Source organism: Scyliorhinus canicula, chromosome 4 (assembly GCF_902713615.1).
Source record: "Scyliorhinus canicula chromosome 4, sScyCan1.1, whole genome shotgun sequence".
Taxonomy (NCBI): domain Eukaryota; kingdom Metazoa; phylum Chordata; class Chondrichthyes; order Carcharhiniformes; family Scyliorhinidae; genus Scyliorhinus; species Scyliorhinus canicula.
Window position 1 is genome coordinate 127,527,406 of NC_052149.1, and position 23,358 is coordinate 127,550,763.

The following is a 23,358-nucleotide window of genomic DNA, read 5'->3' on the forward strand; positions in this document are numbered from 1 at the left end:
TGAGGAGGGATCTCATAGAAACCTATAAAATTCTAACAGGACTAGACAGGGTAGATGCAGGAAGGATGTTCTCAATGGTGGGGAAGTCCAGAACCATGGGTCACAGTCTGAATTTATGGGGTAGACCATTTAGGACATGGACAAGGAGATATTTCTTCACCCAGAGAGTGGTGAACCTGCAGAATTCATTACCACAGAAAGCAGATGAGCTCAAAACATTGTATGCTTTCAAGCAGCAGTTAGATATAACACTTGGGGCAAAGGGGGTCATAGGATTTGTGAGAAAAGTGGGATTAGGCTACTGAGTTGGATGATCAACTATGATCATAATGAATGGTGGGTAAGGCGTGAAGGGGCGAATGGTCTCCTCCTGCTCCTATTTTCTATGTTTTCTATAAATCTCCTTTGGAAAATGTTAAAATTGCTACAAGTTGTAGTTAACTGTTTAATCTGTTGTAACGGCCTGTGAAGAGTGTAAATAGCACTGTGATTGGGCTTTCCCAGGTTGGAGAGATTGATCAGAAGTTGTTATTGCTCTCTTACCCTATGCAGCTCCCAGTTACAGAATCTGCTTTGCAGCCAGTCTGTGGCAGCCTGTGGCCTCTGGCTGCCAAGTAATTTGTAACTCCATTTCCCCAATTCCCATTGAGAAGACTTGGGGCTGGATTCTCCGCAGCCCGGCGCCAAAATCGCATTGGTGCAGGGGCGGAGAATCCAATTTCATGCCGAAATCAGGCTCGGCGCCAGTCCGGTGATTGTCCAGGACCCGGGAATTGGCATGGTCGCGGAGTGCTCCGCACAGCTGGGGGCCATTACCAGAGGCCCGTCCAGCGATCCTCCACTCACGACCGGCCGAGATCCCAACGCCGTGGTTCGAACCACCTATTGCCGTTCAGGGAGCTCGTGTGGTGGCTGCAGACTTAGTTCGCGGCTGCCCTGGTGGGGGGCCTCCGCGGTCCGAGTCCACCATGGCACTCGGTGCGGCCGCTGGAGGCCACCGCAGGGCGCATGCGCAGACTCAAAACTGGAAGTGCAAGGGCCCGTATCCTCAGCTAATGCTGCATGAATCACTCTGGGTCCCTGCTAGCACCCTGCCGGTGAGTGAATTGGCTGATCTTTATTATAGGAAACTCCAGTGAAATGCTAGTGTTTTTACGCCGGCATGGAGACATAGTCCCATTTTATGAGAATCCAGCCTCAGGTCTCGGCGACATCAGCAGCTCAGAACACAATAGATCAGTCGCTTATTTTCAAATCCCTCCCTATCTCTATGTCCCCCTTCTCCTCCTATTCTAGACTTTCCCGTATCCCGGATTTTCTTCACCTCAGCACTGGCAGCTGTGTTTTCCTTGAGCTCTGGAATTCGCTCCCTAAATCTCTCAAGATCTCTGTAAACCCATCTCTCTGACCAAAGATTTGGCCATCAGATCTAATATCTCCTTATGTGGCTCAATGTCATACCATTGCCTGATTGGCAGCACGGTAGCATGGTGGTTAGCATAAATGCTTCACAGCTCCAGGGTCCCAGGTTAGATTCCCGGCTGGGTCACTGTCTGTGCGGAGTCTGCACGTCCTCCCCGTGTGCGCGTGGGTTTCCTCCGGGTGCTCCGGTTTCCTCCCACAGTCCAAAGATGTGCGGGTTAGGTGGATTGGCCATGCTAAATTGCCCGTAGTGTCCTAAAAAGTAAGGTTAAGGGGAGGGGGGGGTTGTTGGGTTAAGGGTATAGGGTGGATACGTGGTTTGAGTAGGGTGATCATTACTCGGCACAACATCGAGGGCCCAAGGGCCTGTTCTGTGCTGTTCTATGTAAACACCCATGAAGCACCGTGGAATGGTTTCCGACATTAAAGGTGTTCTATAAATACAGGTTGCTGTTGATTAATAGTACTTATCACAAGGAAGTTATTTATTTACAGGGCTTATCTGTAAAGGAGAGAAAAAGACTCTGGTTCGATAGGTTCCGAGATGATTGAGGGTTCCAAGATGATTGAGAAGTCCAATGCATGATCCGCAGCCTCTGCCACACGTGACGCAGGTGATGTTTGAAGGGCTGGGTAGATGAGTTGTTTGGAGATTTGTATGCTCTCTCTGCCACCTCAGCTTCACATTTCCCAATGAAGTCTTTTGATTTGTTCAGTGCCTTCCTGAGTAAACAGTCTCCATTCTGATCAGTCACAAGCAGGGCTCCCACAGTCAGCTGGAATATTTGACCACTGCAGAGATGCTTTGAGGACATTCCAAAAGGAATTCCACTGTACTGGGAATTTCTTGCTGTGGCCAAGTTCCAGCTATGAGCAGTTGCTTCAAGAGTCTGCCATCAGACATACGGATGACTTGTCCTGCCCAGCGGAGCTGCTTTTGAGTGATTAGTGCCTCAACACTTGGCACATTGTCTTGAGACACGATGCTGCTGTTAGACCATCTTGCTTGATATTAGATTTGGAAGATTTGTCAAGGCATCGCTGGTGATACTTCTCCAGTACTTTGAGGTACCTGCTTTAGGATGCCCAACTCTCCGAAGCAGGTAGAAGCGCAGGGATCATTGTTGTCCAGTAAACCATGAGTTTAGTCTTGGAATTGAGATCCTCGTACTCAAATACTCCTTTCCTCAGTTGTAAATCGCTTTGGGATGTACTGATGTCACGAAAGATGCAATAGAAATGCAAGTTTCTATTATTTTATTTGTCCTCCCCACACCTTCTCCCCTCATGTCTCTGTGCCTGTACTGACTCCTCCTCTTGGAGAACTGACTCTACAGCAACACCACAGATTGCAGAAATCTTCTCCTTTGCTGCAAAGGTCAATAATACTTCATTATTCAATCGCTGTGATCTGTAACTTTGGGGTGGTCGACACCTGAACGGTGCTGGTGAGCCACATAACTATGGAAGCAGAGAAGGATTAAACTAAATAGTGGGGGCAAGGAATCGAATGTGGCAAGATGCGGTAAACCAGAGAGTAGAAACAAGGCAAGAGAGCAATGGGAAACAATAAACAGACCATGAGAGGAAGGGACAGAAAGTACAGACCTAAAAGTACATTAACAGATGTTAGAAAAATAATAAAAGAATAAATCTAAATGTGCGTAGCATTTGAAACTAAACAGATGAACTGATAGCGCAAGTAGAAATGGGGCAAATTGAAATGGGCAAGTACGATTTGATAGCCATTATAGAGACATGACTATGGGATGACAGAGATTGGGACCTGCATATTGAAGGGGATGTGACACTTAGGAACAACAGGAAGTTTGGAAAAGGTGAAGGGATGGCTCTGTTAATTCATGATGGTAGTAGCTCACGAGAGAGGGATGACCCAAGTTCAGGAAACCAGGATGTAGAAGCAGTTTGGGCTGGGATTAGAAATGATAACGACAAGAAGTTGTTTGTGGGAGTGGTGTATAGGCCCCCTAATTCTAACTACACTGTAAAGAAGAAATATGGGAGCTTGTCAGAAAGGTATAGCAATAATCATGGGGGATTTAAATCTACATATAGACTGGAAAAATCAGATGGTTGCATGGATGATGAGTTAATAGAATGTTTTCAGAAAAGTTTCTTAGAACAGCATATTCTGGAGCCTAGCAGAGAGCAGTCTATATTGGTCCTGATATTCTGCAAAGAGTTAGGATTAATTGAAAGGCACCCCTAGGTAGCAGCAATCAAGATATGATTGAATTTTACATTCAATTTGAGGGAGGTTTATATTCAGTTTGAGGAAGAGAAGAGTGGGTCTACAACTAGTATTTTAAACTTACAGAAGGGAAATTTTGAGGGCATGAAATCAGTGCTAGATAAAGCAAACTGGTAAATGAGGTTAAGTGATCAGTTAATACACAGAATAGATACTTTCTAATGAGAAAATAAAATTCCAAGGGGAGGACCCACCATCCATGGTTCACTGGAAAAGTTAAAGACAGTATCAAATTTAAAGGAAATGTATAGAATTGCACAAAGACGAGCGGCAGGTCAAAAGATTGCACAGAATATAAACAATAGCAAAGAATGACAAAACGAGGGAAAAATTTGAGCATGAGAGAAAAATAGTTATAGCTATAAAGACAGATAGGAAGAATTTCTATGGCTATTAAAAAAATACTTTAACAAAGTGAGCGTTGGTCCGATACAAAGTGAGTCTGGGGAATTGATAATAGAAAGTCAGGTGATGGCGGATATATTTTGCATCGATCTTCACTATAGAGAAAACCAGTAACATCAGGAAATGGAAGGGAGGGAGGAACTCAGAAAATTAGTAAATTATTGCTCTGCAGGATGACAGATTCTTGGATCTGGATGGACTTCATCCTAGGATCTTGAAAGAAGTGGTTAGAGATCATTGATGTGCTAGTTTTAATTTTCCAAATATCCCCAGATTTAGGAAAGGTTCCATTATTAAAAATGGGAGGGAGGGAGACAGAAAGCAGGAAACTACAGGCAATTCAGCTTAACATCTGTCAGAGGAAAATGTTAGAAGCTATCATTAAAGATGTTGTGACAGGGCACTTAGAACATTTTAGGAAATCAGGCACAGTTAACATAGTCTTGTGAAAGAAAAATCACGTTTAATCAATTTATTGGGTTTCTTTGAAAGTTATCACATGTGCTGTGGATAAAGGAGTACTGGTAGATGTCCTGCAGATTTCCAGAAGGCATTTGATAAGGGGCCCCATAAAAGCTCAGGGGCAGCACGATGGCGCAGTGGTTAGCACTGCTGCCTCATGGCGCTGAGGACCCGGGTTCGATCCCGGCCCCGGGTCACTGTCCGTGTGGAGTTTGCACATTCTGTCCATGACTGAGTGGGTCTTAGCCCCACAACCCAAAGATGTACAGAGTAGGTAGATTAGCCATGCTAAATTGCCCCTGAATTGGAAAAATAATAACTGGGTACACTAAATTTTTAAAAAAGTAAAATAAAAGCTCATAGTGTAGGGGGTAACATTACTACGATGGATAGACTATTGGGTAGCGAACAGGAGACAGAGTTGTCATAAATGGGACTTTTTCTGGATGGCAGGATGTTATGAGTGGTGTGTCACAGGAATCAGTGCCGGGGCCTCATCATTTTACAATTTATATGTCCTCGTGCATGAATCACAAAAGGCCAGTATACAGGTACAGCATGTAATTAGAAAAGTTAATAGAATGTTATTGTTTATTGTGAGGGGAATTTATTACAAAAGTAGAGGTTATGCTTCACTTCTCCAGGGCACTAGTGAGACCGCATCTGGAGTACTGTGTACAGTATTGATCTCCTTATTTAAAGAAAGATGTAAATGCATTAGAAGCAGTTCAGAGAGGGTTTACCAGATTAATACCAGGAATGCGGGCCGTCTTATTAGGAAAGGTTGGAAAGGTAAGGCTTGCATTCACTGGAGTTACTGGAGTTTTGAAAAGCAAGAGGCGACTTGATTGAAATCTTTAAAATCCTGTGGGGGATGTGGAGAGAATGCTTCACCTTGTGGGAGAACCTAAAACTAGGGGTCACTGCATAAAAATAAGGCACCGCTCATTTAACACAGAGATGAGGAGGGTCGTGATCCTTCAGAACTCTCTTCCTCAAAAAGCCGTGGAAGCAGAGTCTTAGAATATTTTTAAGGCAGAGCAAGATAGATTCTTGATTAACAAGGGGGTTAAATGTTATTTTGGGGGGGGAGGCAGGAATGTGGGATTGAGGTGAGAATCAGATCACCCATAATCTTATTGAATAGTGGTGCAGGCTTCAGGGGCTGAATGGCCTTCTGCTCCTAATTCGTATGTACCTCACACAGGTTGCTATCTGTCAGGGTAATTGTACTGTGTCCCAAACACTTTTGAGAAGACCTAAGCCCTCAGCCTGATGGTGGTGAAGTGTGAGACATGCCAGGCCTTACCATGCTTGTCAGTACAGCCAAGAATGGGTAATGTTACAAACCTTCCAGAAACTAAGTGAAAGCAACAAAGAGGGCATTAACAGCGGCGGCTCCCTCATAGTGAGGCGACATTAAGAGCACGGAAATGAAAAAAAATTGCTTATTGTCACAAGTAGGCTTCAAATGAAGTTACTGTGAAAAGCCCCTAATCGCCACATTCCGGCACCTGTTCGGGGAGGCTGGTACAGGAATTAAACTATACTACTGGTCTGTCTTGGTCTGCTTTCAAAGCCAGCGATTCAGCCCAGTGCTAAACAGCCCCTGACACCCCTCAGAGAGCGAGTGGACCTTAGTAGGAGCTACTCCCACTGAGAATGATGGGACATGAAGAGCGGCGACTCCCTCAGAGAGTTAGGGGACATTAAGAACAGAAACCCCCCCTTTCTCAGGGAGCGGGGACATGAAGAGCATTGCAATTTTGAGACTGAGGAACATTCACGGCAGTAAGTTCCATCATTTGGTGGAGTCTATATGTAGTATAGAAGGAGATTAACAGGTTTCTTTTTCATTTATTTTCTGGGTTATGATTTAATTGAGTGTGGAGATTGTTGCTGTTTGTTTGTTAGTTGTATTTTGTTAGTTTGAAATGTCCCAGTAGCTGGTTTGAGATGTCTTGCTGATGCAGGTTCACTTTCCCTGTGAACAGACATCCAATATGGATCATCATTTCATTTTGAGTTAGCCCAGGCTGCTGGTCAGGCCGGGTTTGTGATCCGGTAGTGCTGCTGAACTATCACACATTTGGGAATTTGCTCTGGATAGTTCTCCTTATGCTAGAGAAGGCTGAAGTTTGCTTTTAGAGCAATGATGGTCCAAATGATTAATCAATGGAGATGGTTGTGCCTGAAGAGTGATGTTTTGATATTTATGATGGATTTAGCCTCAACGCCTCCCTCTGCCAGTAGAATGAGAGTTAAGCAACCTGGCAGCAACTCTTTGTTTACGCGGAGAAACTAAGTTAACTGGAGTAATGCAGAGAGAGCATTACAATAGCTTAGATCCACCCGAACAATCTGAAGGCTCATTCATAAGTGGGCCGGGTTGTATTAACTATCAATATCTCATTGATAAACACAGCTAATGACCTACAAAATGTCACAGATTAATTTTATTACAAATTAGCATTCCATTAAAAAAAAACTTCCAAAGACAGTACTTATAAGAACCTGGCTCCAGACCAATTTCAACATAGCTACAAAAATATTGCATTGTTTTTAAAGAAGGCTGGTAGCTGTATGAGAGCGCATTTAGCCTCTGCTGGGGCAAACTGCTCAAGGTATACGGACCACATCAAAACATGTTTGCAAAACTACTTAATTTCAAAAAGCGTGGAAAGAAACATTGAAGAACTGTGCTATCAGCAGCAACGGACATGCCGTGACTTCATTAGAAACAAGGAACACAACAAGAAAGACATTGATGCATTTGTGTCATTGCATTTGATGCCATTCACCATTAACCAGCAGTTAATGACAGCTTTTCAAGCTGCAATATTGATTATCCAAAAAAGATGATGTTCTGATTAGAAGACATCCACCCTCTTGTGTTGATTGTAGTTATATCTGGTCCAGAGGTAGGACCCAAGATACAACACCATATTCTCACTTTACACACTGTGGGATATTGAAGTCCAGTTATTTGGCTGGACAGTTGATTCCTGTGGAACTGGGATGGAGTGAAAGAACAGAGGCAATCATAGAGGAGGAAAATGAGGAGTACAAAAAAAAAGAGCATTCTGAAAAGGTTTCACAGAAATTTGAGGCACTGGTTTAGTCTGTGTAGATCATGTCGGATTGAAATGTCACATGATGAATGCAGTCGGCAAAGACAATCAAGAGTGAAGCTAAAATGGCACGGTAACACAGTGGTTAGCACTGTTGCTTCACAATGCCAGGGTCCCAGGTTCAATTCTCGGCATGAGTCACTGTCTGTGCGGAGTCTGCATGTTCTCCCAGTGTCTGCGTGGGTTTCCTCCGGGTGCTCTGGTTCCTCCCACAAGTCCCGAAAGACGTGCTGTTAGGTAATTTAGACATTCTGAATTCTCCCTCTGTGACCCAAACAGGCGCCGGAATGTGGCGACTAGGGGCTTTTCACAGTAACTTTGTTGCAGTGTTAATGTAAGCCTACTTGTGACAATAAAGATTATTATAAAACATCTATTTTAGGTACACTGCCCGCATAAACATGGAGAAGTTTCCATTCTGTGCTTTGGAGCATCATATATGACTCATATTCTGCTCCTCTCTTGTATAGATTAAGCCAGTTTGATTCTCGTCGAGTTAACAATACATCAAGGCTGTTTGGGGAGAGCGCTGTTTGTGGTTTATATAAATGATTTAGATAAGAAAGTACGAGTGTTGATCGGTAAGCTTGCGAATGATATGAAAATTGGTGGGGTGGTAAACGGAGGACAATAGCCTTCGATTACCGGAGGATATTTTTTTTTTTTAAATTTAGCGTACCCAATTATTTTTTCTAATTAAGGGGCAATTTTTGTGTGGCCAACCCACCTACCCTGCACATCTTTTGGGTTGTGGGGGTGAAACCCACGCAGACACGGGGAGAACGTGCAAACTCCACATAGACAGTGACCCAGGGCCGGGTTTCGAACCCGGGTCCTCAGCGCCGTAGGCAACAATGCCACCGTGCTGCCCGCGATTACCGGAGGATATAGACAGGCTGGCCAAATGGGCTGATTGGAGGCAAATCAAATTCAATCTGGATAAGAGTGCAGTGATGCACTTGGGCAGGACAAACAAGGCAAGGGAATACATGATAAACGGCAGGAATCTGGGAAGCACCGAGGATCAGAGGAATCTTGGTATGCATGTACACCGGTCCCTTAAGGTAGCAGAACAGGTACAGTAGTTAAGAAGGTTTAATGTGGGGTGGCACGGTGATGCAGTGGTTAGCACTGCTGCCTCACAACGCTGAGGACCAGGGTTCGATGCCGGGTCATTGTCCATGTGGAGTTTGCACATTCTCCCCCATGTCTGCGTGAGTCTCACCCCCATAACCCAAAGATGTGCAGGGTAGGTGGATTGGCCACACTAAATTGCCCCTTAATTGGAAAGAAAATGAATTGTGTACTTAAAAACATTTTTAATAACAGGGGGAAAAAAAGGCCTATTGTATACTTTATTTTATTAGCCGAGGCAGTGTTTAAAAGTAGAGAAGTTATGCTGGAGCGTAGAAAATGTTGGCTTGGCCACAGCTAGATTATTGTGTGCAGTTCTGGAATCCACATTATAGGAGGGATGTGAATGGGCAGCACGGTGGCATAGTGGGTTAGCCCTGCAGCCTCACAGTGCCGAGGTCCTAGGTTCGATCCCAGCTCTGGGTCACTGTCCATGTGGAGTTTGCACATTCTCCCTGTGTTTGTGTGGGTTTCACCCCCACAACCCAAAGATGTTGTTTGAAGAATAAAGGGATTAAGGGTTATGGTGTTCGGGCCGGAAAGTGGAGCTGAGTCCACAAAAGATCAGCCATGATCTCATTGAATGGCGGAGCAGGCTCAAGGGGCCAGATGGCCTACTCCTGCTCCTAGTTCCTAGCTCCTGCTCCTAGTTCTTATGTTCTTATGTGCAGGGTAGGTGGATTGCCACGCTAAATTGCCCCTTAATTGGAAAAAATGAATTGGGTACTCTAAATTTACAAAAAAAAAGAGGGATGTAATTGCACTGGAAAGGGTGCAGAGGAGATTTACCAGGCTGTTGGCTGGGCTGGAGAGTTTTATTTATAAAGAGAGATTGGATAGACTTGGATTGTTTTATTTGCATCAGAAATAACTGAGAGGGACATGATTGAGACGTATAAAATTATGAGAGGAATAGATAGTGTATATAGGAAGAAACGTTTCCCCTTGGTGGAGGGGTCAATGATCAGGGGGCATAGATTTAAGGTAAGGGGCAAGGAGGTTTAGAGGGGATGTGAGGAAAAACTATTTTCCCCAGAGGGTGGTGGAAGTTTGGAACTTGCTGCCTGAAAGGGTGGTGGAGTCAGAGGCCCTCCTAACATTTAAGAAGTGTTTAGATGTGTACTTGCGATTCCAGGGCACACAAGGCTATGGGCCAAGTGCTGGAAAATAATAATGGGATTAGAATAGGTTAGCTGGTTGTTTTTGACCTGCACAGGTGTAATGGAATGGAGGGGCGTTTCTGGGGTGACTATGAGAAGTGCACCACAGACCTGTCAGTGTGTGAAGCGGGCAAAATCCAGATTTAACAAGTGGGATGGGCCCTTTAACCCGAAATAGTGTCCGCCTTCCTGGCAGAAGGGAGGACCCAGTTTACGCCGTTACCAGCCGTGGCTCAGTGGAGCATTCTCATCTCCGAGGTTAGATGGTCATGGCAGCACACCCTACTTCAGAGACTAAAGTACATTATCCAGGATGACACCCTGGTGCACTCCAGATGAAAGTTGCACCATCTCAGGCACTATTTTCCGCATTGATAAACTGAGGCGCCACCTGCTTTCTCAGGTGGATATGAAAGATTCCATTCAAAATAAAACAGGGGAATTTCCCCCCATATCCTGGCCAACATTAACCAATGTCATATTAAAAAGGAAACAAACGTGTCCAATCATTCATCTGCTGTTTGTAGGACCTACAAACTAGTCCTAACGAACTCGAACAAAATATTTTTGAATATCATCAGGTGATAAAGGCTGTCCAAACAAGAGGAGTCTTTCATCATTACCATGTAAAGGACAGCAATGAGGTCAAAATGTACATTCAACACAAACACTAGCTTCAAATTTGCCGCTGTTCGCATCATGTTAACCCGCACCCTGCGTACTTCCTTCCAATGGCTCAGGCCAGGATGCATGCTGACAGATTACAAGGAATCCTTTGAACAAGAAACAGGTGGTCATAGTCCAGGATTGCGGCCAATATTAGTCTTCCTCCTACTTAACCGATGGGAGCTTCTCTATTTCTTTGAGTGGAAGGCGAGTTTCAAGTACACATCCGTGAAGTGTCAGAGGCTTTACTGAAATGAAATGAACTGAAAGAAGAGAAGGAAACGGGAAGAATTAACCAGATCAGGATGAGAGGTGGGAAAGTGTGGAAGAATCAGTCCCATTAAAACAAATCCCAACTGGGTTTCATAAAGAAACCTACATTGACGACAAGGATTGTGCCATGCTCATCGCTTCCACAGTGAGTTTAGAAATCACCGATAGAATTGCACTGAAGATGATTGGGTACATGAGAGGGAATAAATCCTTCAGTGATTATTCATTTTTGGGAAGGACAATAACAGATAGGCAATAAATGCTGATCTTGCCGGTGATGCTCACATCCGAAGAACAAATTAAAACATATTAATTTCCTCCAATTTCTAACCCAGTGGTTTCCAACTTTTGTCATGTCACGTCTCTATACACAAAAAAACTGAAGCACACCTCCTGTTTTCTCTGTCTTCCTCCCTTACGGGGAGCTTTGATTTTAACTGCTCTCTGTTCTCTCTTTTTTTTTTTTTACTTCTTCCTGTCTCCTTCTCCCAGGGTTTTTGACCCCTTTTTAAGATTTCGCTTTTGCTGCAGGAACAATGGGACCATGGCCTTCAGCTCCACGCATGGGCCGGACCAACAAAAAGAAATCCAAACCATGCATGTGCGGCTCTTTCCCAGCCTGCTCAGGATCCCCAAGATTTGTTGGGTTTTGGAGATGCCAATCATTGAGCTGAAGGCGAAGATGAGTTTTCGTTTAATTACATGAATTTTGAATCTTTCTTCGTGGCACACTTGACAGGGATGGGTGGGGGGTGTTTAGAAGATGGGAACCACTGTTCTAACCATACAACAAGATCCAGCACAGATAGCCTTGTCTTAGCGGGCAGCAGCTTCCCCAGAGCCAGAAGGCATCAAACCCACTCCAGAGACCTAAGCACTACATCTAGGCTGACACAGTCAAAGGTGCTGGATGAAATATAGAACCATCTGCCCTCACAGGCGGAGGTAGAAATAGTGCTTTGGGACAACACGGTGGCGCAGTGGTTTGCACTGCTGCCTCACGCCACTGTGTCCCAGGTTTGATCTCAGCTCTGGTTCACTGTCCGTGTGGAGTTTGCACATTCTCCCTGTGTTTGCCTGGGTTTCACCCCCACAACCCAAAGATGCGCAGAGTACCTGGATTGATCATGTTAAATTGCCCCATAATTGGAAAAAAAATGAATTGGGTACTCTAAATTTATTTAAAAAAAGAAATAGTGCTCTGTGATTGTTTAAGAATAGGGAAGTTTGCCCCAGTGTCCTGGCCAATACTTCTCTTATAACAAATGTTGTTTAAACAGATACAAAAGCAAAATACTGCAAATGTGAAATAAGATCAGGGAATGCTGCAACTATTTGCCAGATCAGACAGCATCTGTGGAAAGAAAAATAGAGTTAAGGTTTTAGCCCAATGATGTTTCAACAAAAGTTCAACTCTGTTTCTCCCTCCACAGTATGTTCTCCCATATCTATGTGGGTTTCCTCCGCAATCCTCCCACAAGGGGCAGCAGGGTAGCATGGTGGTTAGCATAAATGCTTCACAGCTCCAGGGTCCCAGGTTCGATTCCCGGCTGGGTCACTGTCTGTGTGGAGTCTGCACGTCCTCCCCCTGTGTGCGTGGGTTTCCTCCGGGTGCTCCGGTTTCCTCCCACAGTCCAAAGATGTGCGGGTTAGGTGGATTGGCCATGCTAAATTGCCCGTAGTGTCCTACAAAAAGTAAGGTTAAGGGGGGGTTGTTGGGTTACGGGTATAGGGTGGATACGTGGGTTTGAGTAGGGTGATCATGGCTCGGCACAACATTGAGGGCCGAAGGGCCTGTTCTGTGCTGTACTGTTCTATGTTCTATGTTCTAAGTCCCGAATGACGTGCTGTTAGGTGAATTGGATACACTGAATTCTCCCTCAGTGTACCTGAACAGGCGCCGGAATGTTGCGACTAGGGGATTTTTACAGTAACTTCATTGCAGTGTTAATGTAAGCCTACTTGTGACACTAAGGTTATTGATAGATGCTGCCTGCCTTGCTGATTCTAAATATACAAATAGACTTATCTTCTGACAAATTTACTGCTGTGTTTCCCAAAATGCAGTGGCTGCGCTTTGGAAAGTGCTTAACTGGTTGTCAGTGGTCCAGGACAAGTGGTGACTATAAAAAGGTGTTTTAGGAATACAGTCCTTTTTTTTTCCTTTATGGTAGTGTTACGTAACACACTCATCATGTGCTTTTTGGGAAAAATGTAAACATCCAATGACTCTCTATTTACCACATCAAGTCTCAAGTTTCCATTATCTCAAATTACCTTATAAAAGAAAACTCACTTGCATTTGAATAAATCAATATTGTCTGCTTTCTCCAGGAAGCCTGTTCCATAGACTGGCCACTCACTCATTATAGGTCCTTCCTTAAATTTAGTTTGAATTTACACCCAGTGCTCAGGATCAGATAAAACAGACTGTTATTACTGATGTGATCTGGTCCCTGGGCTTTCTGCAAACCCCGTGTTGTGGTGTTCGGAAGTGCATAATAAGTGATGGGCAATAAATGCTGGCCTAGCTAACGATGAGCAAATTAAAAAATATCCTCGACTGTAACAACTATTCATAGAATCCCTATGGTACGGGAGGCAGCCATTTCGCCTATTGGCTCTGCCCCAACCCTTTGAAACAGCACAGTACCCAAGGTCCACTCCCCCCGCCCTATCCTCGTAATCCCACCTAACCTGCACACCTTTAGACAGTGGGAGGAAACCAGAGCACCCGAAGGAAGCCCATGCAGACACGGGGCGAATGTGCAAACTCTACACAGACAGTCACCCAAGGCCGGAATTGAACCCAGGTCCCTAGTGCTGTGAGGCAGCAGTGCTAACCAAAACTCCTCTTGTTCACCGACTCAAAGGGGTTGCGGATACAGGATGTTAACGGGGTGTCATGCGCATCACAATCTTTGACATTGTGAAGTACCTTGCGTACCACAATATATTGACGGGCCATGTGATCTCCTGGGAGAGATGCCAAGCCCAATGTGAGGGGAAATAAAAGTCTGGGAAATTCCTCTCCAACCTCCCTATTGTGAATGAAGCTAGTCCTGAGCTATTTATTTTCGCTCTGTTTGTTTATGGGCTGCAGGTTGCGCCCAGCTCAAAGGGCAGCACCAGATCTGGCAGAACAGCACTCTGCTCTTCATCATGTTCCCACTCAGTTCCTTCCCCACAGCCTAGCATATCTTCACCTGAGAGAAGAATGTGATCTGTATTACACAGACTTCAGATGCATAGACTTGGTCATCGCAATCACTGGTATCTGGAATTCCAAGCCTCTTGCATCAGTGCATTGACAACACTGTTATCTTTACCAGACAGCTTTGCGCAGCCTCACTCCGGTAGCGTTCTTCCCCTACCTTAAATCTGTCGATTGGATCTTCCTGCTGTGCTTGCTGCTCTCTCATTGTTTGGTACTCTTTCTCGTATTTTTTCAGTTTTTTTGTTGGCACCTGGAGAGATTGAAAGAGAAAGGGGTGTTAGTGGAAATTGTACAGCACTCGCTGTCTCCCACGTCTGAAGAATGTCAATGCCAAAGCTCAGCCTGCAGGTGTCAGTGTTGCTGCAGGATGCTGGTAGCCCGCGTTGGTCAGTCCCATCCATCAAAGATTTATGTATTGTTACACATGCCACAGGCAGCAAAAACCATGAGGGGGGTGACGGAGCTTTCTTACTCACAGTGAGGATCTGTTGTGAGTAGTAAAACAAATATTGGAATAGGTACAGGCCATTCAGCCCCTCTGTTCCTAAATTCAATTAGATTGTGGCTGCTCTGCATTTTAATTCCATGTACCGATCTTAGTTCTGTAAAACCCTTACTGCCCTTCTGACATCACCATGTCCTAGCTCTAATTTTAAGGCTGTTCTGAACCTTCACCCTCAAGAAAAAGTAGTTTCTATATTTCTTTTTTTATATAAATGTTTTTTATTGGGTTTTTGAACAAAGTATATTTACCGTTATGTACACAGGATAAGAGACACATATATATATATACGCACACATATATAGAAGAGAAGGGCACACCCAAACATACCAAAGAAAAGAAAATAGTAAATAATAAAAAAAATACATTAAAAAGTAAAATAGAACAACTGACTATTGTGCACCAGCTCAACAGCAGCAACTCTGCACACGTGGCAAAATTATTTACAACACATAAGTGGGCAACTGTTGGGGGGGGGGGTGGAGACTGGGGAGGTGAATATACATTTGGGTGCCGGCACCCAAATGTATGTTTCTATATTTCTTAGCAACTCTTCCAATAATTTTAAACATGTTAATTAGTTCACAACTGAATCTTCTAGTCATCAAGATAGGTTTGTGTAACCTGCCGTCTTAAGCTAACCCATTTAGATTGGGTATGATAAGAATTGGGGACTTTATTTTCTCTATGCAAGGCATCATCTGGTATATCGTGTGCAGCAATGGTCATTAGAAAATTGTTATTGCCTTTCAGAGTGGGAAGAGAGTGGAGAAAGATATTTCTGGCGGACAAGAGATTAATAATAATAATAATCTTTTATTGTCATAAGTATGAAGTTGGTTACGAAGAAAGGTTTAGGAAGGGATAGTTTCCTTTAGTTGAGAAGGGATTTTGAGGCGTCAGTAGAGGAGCTGAAAGCTAAGTGGGAGGGGGAACTGGGGGAACAGATCGAAGATGGGACATGGGCTGATGCCCTGGAGAGGGTTAACTCTTCCTCCTCATGTGCGCGGCTTAGCCTCATCCAATTCAAGGTGCTGCACCGGGCCCACATGTCCGGGTCTAGGATGAGTAAGTTCTTTGGGGGCGAAGACAGGTGTGTCAGGTGTTCGGGGAGTCCAGCGAACCATGCCCATATGTTCTGGGCATGCCCGGCACTGGAGGAGTTCTGGAAAGGGGTGGCAAGGACGGTGTCGAGGGTGGTAGGATCCAGGGTCAAGCCAGGCTGGGGACTCGCGATTTTTGGGGTTGGGGTGGAGCCGGGAGTGCAGGAGGCGAAAGAGGCCGGTGTACTGGCCTTTGCGTCCCTAGTAGCCCGGCGGAGGATCTTGCTACAGTGGAAGGATGCGAGGCCCCCAAGCGTGGAGACCTGGATCAATGACATGGCGGGTTATATTAAGCTAGAGAAGATCAAATTCGCCCGGAGAGGATCAGTACAAGGGTTCTTTAGGCGGTGGCAACCTTTCCTCGACTTTCTGGCTCAACGATAGGGTACTGGGTCAGCAGCAGCAACCCGGGGGGGAAAAAAATGGGGGGGGGGGGGGAATGTTGACTATGTTTGCTTATTTAATTTATTTTTAAGTTCTCTTGTTGTTTACTGGGTTTGGGGGGGGGGGGGGGTGGGGGGTGGTATGATACATGCATTGATACGGTCTTGGGGGTGTTACAGTTATTATGGTGTTTTATTGTTGCTTTTCATTGTTTGTTGTTGTATATTTTCTGTAAAAAATTCCAATAAAAATTATGTTAAAAAAAAAGAAGGTATTTTGGCATGATCAAACAGAAATTCTGAAGAACATTGAGGTAACTGATAGAGGTAAATGATCCAAACACTAGGGAGCGCTAGATAGAAAAAGCTCCAAAATCTGGGACTTGGCTCTTCCCTTTGCAACTGGATCCCCGACTTCCTGACCCATAGACCACAATCAGTAAGAATAAACAACACCTACTCCACGATAGTCCTCAATACCGGGGCCCCGCAAGGCTGTGCACTTAGCCGCCTACCGTACTCCCTGTACACACACGACTGTGCGGCAAAATTTGGTTCCAACTCCATCTACAAGTTTGCTGACGACACAACTATAGTGGGTCGGATCTTGAGCTCAGAATACAGGAGTGAGATAAAGAACCTACTGGAGTGGTGTAACAACAACAATCTATCCCTCGACGCCAGCAAAACTAAAGAGCTGGTCATTAACTTCAGGAACCAAAGTATTGTACACGCCCCAGTCTGCATCAACGGGGATGGTGAGCAGTTTCAAATTCCTAGTTGTGTACATCACCAAAAATCTGTCCTGATCCACCCATGTCAACGCTACCACCGAAAAAGCACAACAGCGCCTATATTTCCTCAGGAAACAAAGGAAAATCGGCATGTCCACACTGACACTTACCAACTTTTACAGGTGCACCATAGAAAGCAGCCTAATCTGGCTGCATCACAGCCCGGTATGGCAACTTCTTGGCCCAATACCGCAAGAAACTTCAGAGTCGTGAACACAGCCTAATCACATAAACTCGCCTCACGTTCATCGACTATCTACACCTCCCGCTGCCTTGGGAAAGCGGACAGCATAATCAAAGACCCCTCCCACTTGGCTTACTCACTCTTCCAACTTCTTCCATTGGGCAGGAGATACAAAAGTCTGAGAACACGCGCAAACAGATTAAAAAACAGCTTCTTCCCCATTGTTACCAGACTCATAAACGTCCCTCTTATGGACTGGCCTGATTAATATTACACTCCTGTATGGTCCACCCGATGCCTGTGTTTAAGTATTTACATTGTGTACCTTGTGTTGTCCTATTATGTATTTTCTTTTCAGGTACTGAATGATCTGTTTAAGCTGCTCGCAGAAAAATACTTTTCACTGTACCTCAGTACATGTGACAATAAACAAACAAATACAAATAGATACAAAAGCAGCACGGTAGCATGGTGGTTAGCACAGTTGCTTCACAGCTCCAGGGTCCCAGATTCGATTCCCGGCTTGGGTCACTCTGTGCGGAGTCTGCATGTTCTCCCCGTGTCTGCGTGGATTTCCTCCGGGTACTCCCGTTTCCTCCCACAGTCCAAAGATGTGCAGGTTAGGTGGACTGGCCATGATAAATATCCCTTAGTGTCCTAAAGGTGGGGTGGGGTTACTGGGTTATGAGAATTGGGTGGAGGTGTTGGCTTGGGTAGGGTGCTCTTTCCAAGGGCCGGTGCAGACTCGATGGGCCAAATGGCCTCCTTCTGCACTGTAAATTCTATGAAGCATGAAATGGCAGAAAGTTCTGGAAGTACTCAGCAGATCAGTCTATCGGTGGAAAGAAGAGGGGAGGTAGCACATCAGGATGCCCAACAGAGGACTCCAAGCTTTTCTACCTACCTCACAAACTACACCACTCACACACCCCCTTATGTTTTGCAAATGTTGCGAATTCCTCTCATTGAGCCTTTTATTGTCTCACGAGAAATATGCCCTCAGCCATTTGAGCATCCCCTGCTTTCCACTTACGCACTCTTCAAGCCATTCAATTCCCCAAAGAGAGCACTTCAACCCTTTGGGATGGCCTTTTTGACATGATAACTATCAGATTCCTGTAACAGACGGATTGAGTTGCTGAGTGTTCCCTGTACTCTGTTTTAGATTTCAAAATTATAACACGAGTCAGGTGGAAAGTTTTTAAGGTACGATAGAATGGTGTGTTCAATTACCTGGGAAGTGGTGAGTCTCAAGATGCAGACTGTGAAGGGAAAGAGAGATGAACAGACATTCTACAGCAGTGCTACTCAAAGTGTGGTACGCGTACCGGCACCGGTACGCGAGCCATCGTCTGCCGGTACGTGGAGTGTTTCCAGAAAAGAAAGAGACAGTAGTGATATTCAACACCACGGGAGACTGTCGGTCCCTGGCACATTGAAAAAAAAAACTGCCGGTCCGCCACATCAGATAGTTTGAGAATCACTGTTCTACAGCACCTTTCATGACCAGCGGGTGGCATTGAAGCACTTTGCAACAATGAACTACGTTTGGAAGTTACTCACTGTTATAACTCAGTGGACACCAAGTAGCTAATTTGTGCAAAGTGAAATCCCACAAACTGCAATGTGTTAATGAGCAGATAATTTGATTTTTGTGAAATGGATTGAGGGAAAAATGCTGGTCAGGCACAGGGGAGAACTCCCCTGCTCTCCTTCGTTGTTGGATCTTTTCCATTCATTCAAGGCAGCATGGCTTAATGCACGGTAATCCACAGCCCGCCGGTTACAATCCCGCCGTGACTCCATAACCAGCCCACAGAGCCAGCGTGAAATACAGTAAGATTCTGAAGGAGTTGTGTGTGCTATGAGGTGAGGGAGAGTGAGCGCTCAGGATGAAGAGTGAGCCAGACACACACACGTACACTAATGGCCATCTTTATTAATTAATAATTTTTTTTAAATTATCAATTTATTGCTTAGGAAGTTGTTGCCTTTCTTCCTTTAAAAAAAAATATAAATTCAGAGTACCCAATTCTGTTTTTTTTCCAATTAACAGGCAATTTAGCATGGCCAATCCACCTAGCCTGCACATCTTTGCGTTGTGGGGACGAGACCCATACAAACACAGGGAGAATGTGCAAACTCCACATGAACAATGACCTGGGGCCAGGATAGAACTTGGGTCCTCAGCGCTGAGGTAGCAGTAACCACTGCGCCATCTTGCGCGCCCCTCGTTGCCTTTCTTCCTACCTCAAAATGTTTTTTAAATGCTTAACGTTGAACCAAACTATATATTTCCAATCTTTGTCCACCTGCTGCTTGAACATAGAAAAATACAGCACAGAACAGGCCCTTCGGCCCACGATGTTGTGCCGAATTTTTGTCCGAGATTAAGAACAAATTAATCTACACCCCATCATTCTACCGTAATCCATGTACCTATCCAATAGCCGCTTGAAGGTCCCTAATGTTTCCGACTCAACTACTTCCACAGGCAGTGCATTCCATGCCCCCACTACTCTCTGGGTAAAGAACCTACCTCTGACATCCCCCCTATATTTTCCACCATTCACCTTAAATTTATGTTCCCTTGTAATGGTTTGTTCCACCCGGGGGAAAAGTCTCTGATTGTCTACTCTATTTGTTCCCTTGATCATCTTATAAACCTCTATCAAGTCACCCCTCATCCTTCTCAGTTCTAATGAGAAAAGGCCTAGCACCCTCAACCTTTCCTCATAAGACCTACTCTCCATTCCAGGTAACATCCTGGTAAATCTCCTTTGCACCTTTTCCAAAGCTTCCACATCCTTCCTAAAATGAGGCGACCAGAACTGCACACACTACTCCAAATGTGGCCTTACCAAGGTTTTGTACAGCTGCATCACCACCTCACGGCTCTTAAATTCAATCCCTCAGCTAATGGACGCTAGCACACCATAGGCCTTCTTCACAGCTCTATCCACTTGAGTGGCAACTTTCAAAGATCTCTCTGCTCCTCCACATTGTCAAGAACCCTACCATTAACCCTGTATTCCGCATTCATATTTGTCCTTCCAAAATGGACAACCTCACACTTGTCAGGGTTAAACTCCATCTGCCACTTCTCAGCCCAACTCTGCATCCTATCTATGTCTCTTTGCAGCCGACAACAGCCCTCCTGACTATCCACAACTCCACCAATCTTCGTATTGTCTGCAAATTTACTGATCCACCCTTCAACTCCCTCATCCGAGTCATTAATGAAAATCACAAACAGCAGAGGACCCAGAACTGATCCCTGTGGTATGCCACTGGTAACTGGGCTCCAGGCTGAATATTTGCCATCCACCACCACTCTCTGTCTTCTATCAGTTAGCCAGTTCGTTATCCAACTGGTCAAATTTCCCACTATCCCATGCCTCCTTACTTTCTGCATAAGCCTATCATGGGGAACCTTATCAAATGCCTTGCTAAAATCCATGTACATTACATCCACTGCTTTACCTTCATCCACATGCTTGGTCACCTCCTCAAAGAATTCAATAAGACTTGTGAGGCAAGAGCTACCCCTCACAAATCCGTGCTGACTATCCCGAATCAAGCAGTGTCTTTCCAGATGCTCAGAAAACCTATCCCTCAGTACCCTTTCCATTACTTTGCCTACCACCAAAGTAAGACTAACTGGCCTGTAATTCCCAGGGTTATCCCTATTCCCTTTTTTGAACAGGGGCACAACATTCGCTACTTTCCAATCCCCTGGTACCATCCCTCTTGACAGTGAGGACGAAAAGATCATTGCCAACGGCTCTGCAATTTCATCTCTTGCTTCCCATAGATATATCCCGTCAGGCCCGGGGGACTTGTCTATCCTCAAGTTTTTCAAAATGCCCAACACATCTTCCTTCCGAACAAGTATCTCCTCGAGCTTACCAGTCTGTTACACACTGTCCTCTCCAACAATATGGCCCCTCTCATTCGTAAATACTGAAGAAAAGTACTCATTCAAGACCTCTATCTCTTCAGACTCAATACACAATCTCCCGCTACTGTCCTTGATTGATTGGACCTACCCTTGCTCTAGTCATTCTCATATTTCTCCCATATGTGTAAAAGGCCTTGGGGTTTTCCTTGATCCTACCTGCCAAAGATTTTTCATGCCCTCTCTTTGTTCTCCTAATCCCTTTCTTCAGTTCCCGCCTGGCTACCTTGTATCCCTCCAGCGCCATATCTGAACCTTGTTTCTTCAGCCTTACATAAGTCTCCTTCTTCCTCTTAACAAGGCATTCAACCTCTCTTGTCAACCATGGTTCCCTCACTTGACCATCTCTTCCCTGCCTGACAGGGACATACATATCATGGGCACGTAGTATCTGTTCCTTGAACAAGTTCCACATTTCACTTCTGTCCTTCCCTGACAGCCTATGTTCCCAACTTATGCACTTCAGTTCTTGTCTGACAGCATCATATTTACCCTTCCCCCAATTGTAAACCTTGCCCTGTTGCACGCACCTATCCCTCTCCATTACTAAAGTGAAAGTCACAGAATTGTGGTCATTATCTCCAAAATGCTCCCCCACTAACAAATCTATCACTTGCCCTGGTTCATTACCAAGTACCAAATCCAATATGGCCTCCCCTCTGGTCGGACAATCTACATACTGTATTAGAAAAGCTTCCTGGACACACTGCACAAACACCACCCCATCCAAACTACTTGATCTAAAGAGTTTCCACTCAATGTTTGGGAAGGTGAAGTCACCCATGACTACTACCCTGTGACTTCTGCACCTTTTCAAAATCTGTTTCCCAATCTGTTCCTCCACATCTCTGCTGCTATTGTGGGGCCTATAGAAAACTCCCAACAAGGTGACTGCTCCTTTCCTATTTCTGACTTCAACCCATACTACCTCCGGAGGCAGATCCTCCTCGAACTGCCTTTCTGCAGCTGTTATACTATCTCTAATTAACAATGCAAACCCCCACCTCTTTTACCACCCTCCCTAATCTTATTGAAACATCTATAACCAGGAACCTCCAACAACCATTTCTGCCCCTCTTCTATCCAAGTTTCTGTAATGGCCACCATATCGTAGTCCCAAGTACCGATCCATGCCTTAAATTCACCCACCTTATTCCTGATGCTTTTTGCGTTGAAGTATACACACTTCAACCCATATCCTTGCCTGCAAGTACTCTCCTTTGTCAGTGTTACCTTCCCCACTGCATCACTACGTGCTTTGGCATCCTGAATATCGGCTACCTTAGTTGCTGGACTACAAATCCGGTTCCCATTCCCCTGCCAAATTAGTTTACGTAAAAGGCCTTGGGATTGAGAAAAAAATTGAAAATGTGGCCCATGGCGTGAAAAGATTGGACAAGCCTGGTTCAATGTCTCACTGAGACCCAGCACCTCCAAGAGTGCAGCACTCCCTCCCTCAGAACTGCACTGGAAGTGTCAGCCTAGATTTTCTTTTCCTGTTTTCAGAATGGGGCTGAAACCCAGGGTCTTCCGACACGAATGCTACCAACTGAGCCATGGTTAACATTGACAGGGATAAGATTGAGGAATATGATTAGGAGTGAAGCAACTGGGGCTGATCTCGAAGAAAGGGGCGAGCCCATTTGTTACCAACAGCCATGCCTTTGCAAGTCTTTATGTTCCCAGTGGTAATATTCAAATGTATCCAGTTATTGCTGCAGCCTCTGGCTCGACCTGACTTTGTTAGAAATATTGAAAACAGAACACGTATGACTAACTTATTTCAGGAAAAGAACCACGCTGTGACCTTTGTACTTAGAGATTTGAACTGTAATATTCAGCTCTAATAGCAGAAAGATAGCAGCTTTATCAGTTCAATTATGGAGAAATAGTGGACATGAAACCTCGATTGTGTATAACCAAACAATGAGTTGCTGTTTCCTTAATTTTAAATTAGCCCTCTGAAATGCTTGTGGAGCTCACCAGGGGGAGAGGTTTATGTCCAGGTGGGGGATTGAGTGCACGTGAGCAGATGTGCACAGCTGCATGTGTGTATGCTCAGGAGCAGCAAGGGTTGCTTGGGAGCAGTGTTGGGCCTTTTGAGGGGGCAGTTTACCCTGACCCTCTCCCTCCCCACCCCACCCTGGCTCCACTGCTCAATATTTTTCTACCCCCCCACCCCAGAGTGAAGGTTGAAATCACCAAGGATGAGAAGATAGTTAATGCAGGTGGTTTTGAGAGGAAAACTATAAAGATATCACTTTCTCTTAACATGGATAAGGGTGAGGTTAT

General features: G+C 44.9%; 1 protein-coding gene across 6 annotated transcripts in view; it reads right to left on the bottom strand.

The window, feature by feature from the left end:
* Window positions 1-23,358, bottom strand: part of rabgap1l (RAB GTPase activating protein 1-like) — a 698,291-nt gene that overhangs the window by 27,627 nt on the left and 647,306 nt on the right. For all 6 annotated transcript variants that reach the window (XM_038795182.1, XM_038795181.1, XM_038795180.1 and 3 more), the window contains one exon: window positions 14,300-14,392. In XM_038795182.1, the coding sequence (XP_038651110.1) occupies window positions 14,300-14,392 (93 nt within the window). The remainder of the gene's footprint in view (window positions 1-14,299; window positions 14,393-23,358) is intronic.